This window comes from Centroberyx affinis, unplaced genomic scaffold (assembly GCF_046629955.1).
Source record: "Centroberyx affinis isolate AG114_WGS23_722 - 3 ecotype Tasmania unplaced genomic scaffold, CSIRO-AGI_Caff_v1 ptg001289l_1, whole genome shotgun sequence".
Lineage (NCBI taxonomy): Eukaryota > Metazoa > Chordata > Actinopteri > Beryciformes > Berycidae > Centroberyx > Centroberyx affinis.
The window spans coordinates 68,013-76,782 of NW_027279795.1; the positions used below are offsets into that span (position 1 = coordinate 68,013).

The following is an 8,770-nucleotide window of genomic DNA, read 5'->3' on the forward strand; positions in this document are numbered from 1 at the left end:
CCCTCTGTTTCCAAAGGATATGATGATATATGGGAGCCGACATGTTGAAAAATGCAAAATACCTACTAGAGAAGTACAAGCATTTCAAAATAAGACTGTAGGTGTCAAAAATTGCTGGCTGGGTCAAGTTATGCCAAAGTTTTGAATGTGTGTGATGAAGGAATTTACTTGTGCAGACAAGACTCAGGTGGAGCCACACAGAAGAGTCTTGTATAACAGTCTTGACAAACCGTACAGCTCACAGCTCACACACACAGACACTGCTGGCACTGTCAGAAAGGAATGAGAAAGATGACACACAGGACTGGGTTTTCATTATGTTCTGACTGGTGAAAATGAATAAGAAGGGAGCCAGTCTTTACTCAGTCAGTTGAGTCAGTGTGTATTTTAACGTATTATGACACAAAATTACAGTTTTTATCAGATGACAGTGACAATGGAAATGGAAAACAATTCAAAAACATATTCTGCTAAATCAACCATCAATCAATACGCCCTTATCTAAACAGCATTCATTTACTCCAGGGTGATACATAAATCACAGAGCATACCAGGTTTAGCTTCAGCTACAACTCTCCTAACAGTCACGTTTTCAGTTTTGGTCTGAGCTGCAAAAATATATCTCACATCTGATAACTTAGGGTTAGGGTTAACCCATAGAAAAATGACATCACCGCTTGCGGTGTTTCAATGACCCACAGGTCATATGCATCACCTTACTGCACTGGTAGGGCTGGGCGATACACACGATTATGATTGATATCAATTTGCTCAATAATGGCACACAGTGCCAATATGACATGAAATTATTACATTTTTTTAATTAATTATATTCATTTTATCCATGACAACATGCCTTAATAGTATATTTACAACAGTTACCACAACCCCTCCAAAACCCAAAGGGGCATCAGAATCACTTTTCCTTTTCCATTTTTCATGAAAGATACAATTTGCATCAACTGTATACTGCCTCTTATTTTATCTGGTTGACAGAGGCAACTTACAATCTAACATAGTTTAAGATTCCAAAACATTCCCAGCAGAAACACAGTTTCTCACAAGGTGGATGCCACAATACACAAACTCACACGTTTATCATGGCTTATACAGCCTTCTGAATGGAAATTCTTTCCACTGAAAGACGTGAGTTCAGCCTGGTACAGAGCTGTCTCATCTCAGGGCCCCGTTTTGACTTTGCAGCATGATGATCTGATGAGCCAGCATCTGGGGATCCATCAGCTGAGGAAACATGTCCATGGCTCTGTCCACCAGGCGGGCGTTAAAGACAGCCAGGAGCTTCTTTCGGACGACCTCCCTCTCCTCCCCGCGGGGGCTGGGTGTCGTCTCCTGGGGCGGCTGCTCCCAGTGCGAGTGCTCCCCCGCCGTGCTGCGCAGACCCTGGGGATAAACCCCAAACGGATCGGACCAGTACGCCTGCTGCTGGCGGCCCTGGACCCTGCTGTGCTGGAAGTCCGCCGGCTGGCTGTAGGCGTGCATACTGACCGGATACACGGGTGCACCGTAGCTGTGGTAGTGAGGCGGGCCGTAGGCGATCATGTCGGAGCCGTGGCTGCTGGCCGGCCCCATGCTGTGGCGCTGGTTACGCTGCTGGAAACCAGCGGCACTCCCCAGGGAGGGAGAGGTGCGGGAGCAGCAGCTGCACGGAGCGTTTTTAGGGGGATAGTACTGCTGCCTCATACTGTGGGTGGGCTGGCAGCTGCCGTACCCAGTCCCATAGTGGTGGTCACAGTGGCTCCAAGGAGCATCTGTTGGCTGGCTGTCTATGGAGCCCAGTCCAGAGTCCAGCTGCTCCTGAGAGCCGCTGGGCGGCAGAGAGTCCGGGCCAGGAGGAGAGTGCTGCCTGGCCTTCTCCTTCCTGGATGGGGCCCTCTTGCTGGAGCGGTGACTTCCTTTCACCAGAGCGACATTTTCACTTGCATGATCTTTCTTCAAGGAGCTGCTCCACTGCTCCAGGGTCAGTTTCTGGGCCATCTCCTCCTCCAACGACAGGCTTTGGGCAGGCGCAGGACTGGAGCCCGCTGAGGAGTGTTTGTGCGGGGTTGAAGGGAGCCGCGCCTTCTCCCGAAGCTCATCGGCCAAAGAGCGATTCGATTGGTTGGCTCGCTCCGGATGGTGGAATTTACATTTGATTCCATAAGTGCATTTCTTTCCTGGACAAAGACAAATATACAAGAGATTAGCAGTGCTGAGAATTTAACTATTTAACTATTTAACTAACTATTTAACTAACCCTAACGTCAAACTTCTGACAGTGTTTGCATCATATTCCGTTGTAAACATTATGCCAGGCAAGACCAGACACAGAGCAAACATTCAGTATTAGGGATGTAACAATATATCAAAATGCAATATATCGCAATACGAAAATGTGATAATACATATTGTGGGACAGAAAAATGAATTGCAATATTGGCTCTATTTCATTCTGCTGTAGTAATCACAAATGAGACGGCGGAAAGATTTTTGGCTCAGAAATAAACATAATTCTGCACAGTCAGACTTTGTTGTCACTGAGCTTTTATTTATTACATCATGGTTGTTTTGAATGGTGAATCCCATATCGTGTATCGAATCGTATTGTGAGATAAGCAGATCGTCCCATCCCTATTCAGTATAGTGTTATAGAAGTGATCTCACCATAAGGACACAGCTGTTTTTTGTGAGTCCTTGGAAACCTCCGGAGAAAGTTCTCCAACGTTGGTCCATGGCGTCCCAGAGGATCATCAGGAGGCATAAACCTGACGGGTGGCATTCAAACATTATTTAATTATTGAGTTATTTATCATTGATCTGTGTGCTATGTTCCAAGAAGAAACAAGTCAGAGAAGCCCCCCGTCAGAAAGGCACAACTCACTTATCGTTAACGAAGGAGTACATGAGCAGCCTCTCCTCGATGAAGCGCTTCCACTCCGGCTTCTCTCCCTGCAGGTCGCGGTACGTGTCGTTGGACACGATGACGCCGTCAGACTCGTACGCCAGCTTGACGATGAAGCGGTCGTCGTAACACACCACCCGTTTGCCTGCCACGCGCCGCGAAGGTGTAAACACCACGATCTTCTTCCTCTCCAGCTCTCGCAGAATGTGCTGATCTTCACACCAAATACAAAGTTACATTAGATAACAGATTTATGACAAAACATGATTTACTCGTTACTATTTTAATGAAGCACCGATGAAGGCACTTTATTTACTTTACTTTATTTCATACACAACCTTAATTGGTATCTTCTGAAAGCCATAGAAGTTTTTTAATATTGGGTCTTCCCCGGGAAACAGATTAAACAACATGGTTTAACATTAACCAAGCACCCTAAAAGTTGAAACCAAATTAATTAATCTGTATGAGCCAACTGTCTGTGCACCTAAAACAAACAGGTTCTTGTTGGAGCTTGGCAGCAGAGCAGGAAAATGTCAATAGCTGCCGGCAAATATAAGCCAAACAAACCTTTTACAACCATTAACCGTAACAGCTCAGAAGGCAATTATCTTCGGGTATCATAGGAAGTGATACAGATAATCAGAAAAGTCCCACATGTTCATCAGTTGAATGAGTGGCACATAGATTAGAGATTAACTTCATTGTTAGTCGCCACTTGGAAAGAAAACCTACATGGGGTATTTCCCTCCTGAACACACAGCTCACTCCGAGAATCAGCAGTTATATCACAGCTAACTTTGTCCTGGTCTTTTGCTGGAGCCGTTTCTAAACGCAGGCTCGGTATTTCAAGTCCACAAACTGAAAACCACATGCCAAAGCTCAAACATATGGTAAAGAAGAGGCACAGGTTACTGTATTCAGCATAACAGGACCTCAGACCTTGTGCCGATCCAGCCAGGCCTTGGTTTTGATTAACAATGAGGGCTGTGTTGTGTGATCCACTGCACCCAGTAAAGGAGGAAGTAGAAAACGGTAAATTTCGAGGCATTCCCCGTCTTCTCACCTGTGATAGGAACATCCGGCCTGGGCTGCTCCTTCCTCCATGATGGGACAAACACTGTGATGTCAGAGTGGCCTCTATCCAGGAAGAAGTTCACAGCCAACTGGATTCCCAGACAGGAGAAAACTTCCTTGTTTCCATGGCTGAGTGAACAAAAAGAAATAAGGAAAACTGAGACGGTAGGCAGACGTTTACTCATCATGATATAACAATTAAACAATGTCTTGTCTGTGAGAGAAAGATCCCGTGAGCCGTTGTACAATAAAATACAAAGCCTGAGGTATCCATTATAATGGAGCAGTCACTCTTAGGTGTTTGAACTAGATGATAGCACTTATCTGTACCATATCACAGCATTTGCCATGTAAATTTCTGAACCACAACAGAACAAGGCCACTTGTCTCAGACAGGTTCAATTTGACAGAGATACTGCCATACCGGTCAGGCTGATACCAGGCTGAAATAGTGTATTGACATCAATTAATTTCCCAAATACAAAAATCTGAGAGCCAAGAGTTATGTATACTGTCAAAAACGACTTCATTTTCTGCAGTACACATACAAAGATGTTTGATCTCCCACCCGCAAAGTAAAGATTTTTGTCTTTACCGTTTAGCGTGAGACAATTGTTTCATTTTGTTAACATTACCTGAGCAAAAGTTATAAATCCAATGAGATGTCACTCTTTGTGTGAAATAAACACTGCACGATTCACACCTTGAGCTGTCAGCAATCATAAATCACCCAGTTCTTATTGTGTGTACCTGTCATCATTGCATATTTACTTTGGCAGAGCTCTACTTTAAAAATCCATGATCTGGTGATTACAGAGATGATCAGAGAGATGATTTGCCTGTATTCTCCTGGAATACAGGCAAATAAGGCAGATATCAGTGCAGCGGGCCCTCAAGTGCTTTGATGGCGTCAAGGTTAAAGCTAAGACACAAGGTTGAAAAAACAGCAAAGGACATGGCTTATAGGACAGCCGGGGTGTGAAATGCTGTCAGGCCTGTTCCTGCTGAACGGACGCCTTTCGCTATAAACACTACACTTCCCTGAGGAAGGGAGAAAGCACTGATTTGCATGTTCAGATTTGCATACCTGAGCAGCGAGTGTAGAACGTGCCTGCACGGGCGTGCCTGGCTGCATGCATGACATGAGATGCAAAAAACACAGAGAGGTGGTGTGTATGCTGTGCATGTACACACACACACACACACACACACACATATAAGAAAAAGAGGGATAGTACATGGGACAGAGAAGGGGTCAGAGAATGGGACAACAAAAAAATACAGAGAAGAGGTAGTGTGTAAACTGTGTGTGTGTGTGTGTGTGTGTGTGTGTGTGTGTGTGTGCGTGTGTGTGTGTGTGTGCGTGTGTGTCTGTGTGTTGGTGCGTGTGTACAAATATGAGAAGGTGTGTGAGAGAAAAGATTGAGTCTACCCACAGGCAAAGTTCCCTAAATTACTGGCAGGGTACCAATCAAAATAGTGCTGAGTAGCTGAACAGATGAAATAGTTCCTGGTAGTTATTTAACTCTGAAACACTATCTGAAGGTTTGTCACACCATGGGAAATCTGACTGGAAGGACCACAGCACACAGGCTGTGCTATTCTTCCGACCACCTCAAACAACAGGTGGGTGAAGCAGCACAAAACTGCTGCATCATCCTCTGAACACATTAACAGTCATTCATCCAGAAAAATCCCTGAGGATGTGCAATGCAAATACAGAGCCAACATGATTACAGTCAGAGTGACTATTCATAAAAAATGTCTACGATCATGTCTACGTCATTATCATTATTAGTATTAGTAGTGTTATGTGTGGCCTTGCATGTGCATTATTGCACAGTGCTTGTGGGTGTTTTGTTCTATCCTTGTCTCTCTCTCTCTCTCTGGTGCTCTCTCCTCTACCTGTTCTCTAATTTAGCTGGAACACCTGAAGCCTGAAAAGTTATAAATCCAATGAGATGTCACTCTTTGTGTGAAATAAACACTGCACGATTCACACCTTGAGCTGTCAGCAATCATAAATCACCCAGTTCTTATTGTGTGTGCCTGTAATCATTGCATATTGCAGAGCTCTACTTTAAAAATCCATGATCTGGTGATTACAGAGATGATCAGAGAGATGTTTTTTCTCCTGGAATACAGGCAAATAAGGCAGATATCAGTGCAGCGGGCCCTCAGGTGCTTTGATAGCGTCAAGGTTAAAGCTAAGACACAAGGTTGAAAAAACAGCAAAGGACATGGCTTATAGGACAGCCGGGGTGTGAAATGCTTAGGGGGCCTTAACAGTAGTAGTATCTAAAATATAGATATTGCTAATAATATTGATGACTGAATTGAATTTATTGATGTTAAAAGCCTGCCTAAATTCACTGAAATTAAGAAATTAAAATGTCAGAATACAGTCATACCCAGAGTACCAACAACACATACTGCTGATATGCTCTCTAACAGCTCACTATGCTTTATTACAAGTGACAAGTTTGAATCACAACACTGCATATTATACCACAAAACTGACTGGCCCTCTCTGAAATTACATACATGATGCGTATCACTATTTGTATTTACAAAGCCATATTACATAAGCTCCCGCTATACCTCACCTCACTACTGACATATAGAAATATGAACTAGTCAGACCCGATCACAGAGTTGGCTAACATTGGAGGGTTCATTAGTCTTAATGAGGCGAATCTGCTTTCACTTATTCATTCCGTATTTATCGAGCGATCTCCAAAGCAACAAAATCGGTGTCTCTAGGTGACTTTGTGTCTTTTTTTTTTTATTAACACTTGTTCTGGCTTCTAATTATATTATCTTCACTTTTATGTATTTACAACTTTTGTGTTGTTGTTTTAATCAATGTATAGTTGTTAATTTTGACATTCAGGGCTCATCTGTAAAAAAGACCTTGGTCTCAGTATGACTCCCTGTCAAGGTTGAATAAATACTGGTGAATAAAGCTACTGTGGAACAGATAAAAATAATAATAATAATAATAAAATAATAATAGTAATTGTAGGAAGATACATAAATAAGAAAAAGAAGATACATAAATAAGAAAAAACATAAAGTTATTTTCTTAATGAAACACAGTGCTGTAAAGTTACAAAGTGCTTGGCATTATCTATGGCTCTATTAAACACTACTTAGAAATTAAAGATGAAATCCCTGAACATTTAGCAAACTTTACACACAGTTTCTCACCTCATGGCCACATTGCTGCCATCAATAACAATGGGTCTCAGGGCATCTGCCTCCTCGCCGGCCTCCTCTCTGCTCTGGGGAGCGGTGACAGGCAGCAGCAGGGCAGGGGCCTTGGCCTGGCTGTCCCCCCTGGACACCAGCACCGACATCGTGGTCACCGGCCCCTCCCTCGCCTCCGGGCCGGCCCCGATCCGGACCAGCTCCCCCAGAACCCTGTCGGTGTCTGTGTTCAGGCCGAACTTCTGCAGGACGGCCCGGACCTGAGCCGTGGAGTATCCCAGCTTGTGGAAAAAGTCCAGCTGGGTCTCAGTGTGCTGGGGGTCCAGGGAGGGATCAGGCTCCATGCTCTCACTGACGGGACGGGCCGGGGATTGAACTGGCATCCATGCAGCTGCGTCAGGCTCTGTGAGGTTCAGGTGGGTCGTCTTGGGGATTTTACTCCATGGGTGCAGAGTTGGCATGAGAGTGACATCAGCATTCATGTCTCCCTCCTCTGTGCAGCCTTCTCATTTCCCACCTGTTTGGAAAATACATTGTAATTGTTCCTATGTCCAACTTCCTCCTGTGTGCTTCTCTCCAACTATATGGGTGAATGGACTGACTTTAAAATGAGCAATATACCGTATGGTATTCCACAGTCTCACTGAACTCAAGTCAGTTTTTCCTTCACAGACTTGTGAATACTGAGATTTGTTTACTTGTTTACTTATTTACATATTTTGTTACTTATTTGACATCTGTAACATTTTTTTCTTATTCATTTGCTAAAATTACTATTTGTAGCAATTAATGCTATAGTCTGATTATTGTCATTTGTCAACAAACCCAATATTACATTTTAGTAATCCTGACTACTATCTTGTTTCGCTGTGATTGGTTACTCTCTTCTATAAACCAGGATTTTACTGCAGTTGAACTTTAATGTGTCTGTGGCTCAGGACAAAAGTATTTCTTGCTGAGATATCAACGCCAAAGTATTGCAATGAACTGTCTAGACTTGGCTTTAGTCTAGACCAAAACAGTACACGTTAGGATTAAGATTTTGCCCTCGGGAGCCCATTTGACAGGCGTTTTATAGCTAGATAGGATTCTACAAAACAGGATTGAGTGCGGAGAGTGAAACCTATGATCAAAATAGAAATTTCTCTACCATTCTCTCACTATCCAAATGAATGACATAACACTGAAATTAAACGATTCCTCATTTTGCTGTGGGACCCCTTCATGTAGCCTACCATTGTAAACTTTATGCGGCACCTTCAGTTTAGACTGTTGCTCCTACTGGCTACAGTCCGGAGCACCTATACAACAAAACGTAACAAAAACAATTGCTACTGCTTCCGCCACGACTTGAGTTAAACTTGAAACTAAAGAGTAAGAAATGAAATCAACTTACCAGTATATTAAATGATTCCTGAAACACTGTGGAGCTGTTAAATGCTATGTGCCTTTTCACTCAGATTTCCAAGTGAAGAGTCAACAAGTTGAGCAGTGAGCCGGCGAGGCGATGACTTCATCACTGAGTTCACAGCCGGCACAAGGAAGTTGGGTTTTTCCTTTTCTTGACACAAGCAGCCAACCAAT

The 8,770-nt window shown here is 43.5% G+C and overlaps 1 protein-coding gene across 1 annotated transcript; it reads right to left on the bottom strand.

Annotated features, from left to right (window-relative positions):
* Window positions 1-368: 368 nt before the first annotated feature.
* On the bottom strand, window positions 369-8,708 carry zc3h12ab (zinc finger CCCH-type containing 12Ab). The gene is made up of 6 exons (XM_071525356.1): window positions 8,583-8,708; window positions 7,187-7,703; window positions 3,966-4,105; window positions 2,879-3,113; window positions 2,662-2,762; window positions 369-2,174 (listed from the first exon to the last, which is right to left on the bottom strand). Exons 2-6 carry the CDS (start codon window positions 7,666-7,668, stop codon window positions 1,174-1,176), a joined length of 1,959 nt encoding a protein of 652 aa, XP_071381457.1. The 5' UTR covers window positions 7,669-7,703; window positions 8,583-8,708; the 3' UTR covers window positions 369-1,173.
* Between the last annotated feature and the right edge of the window lie 62 nt (window positions 8,709-8,770).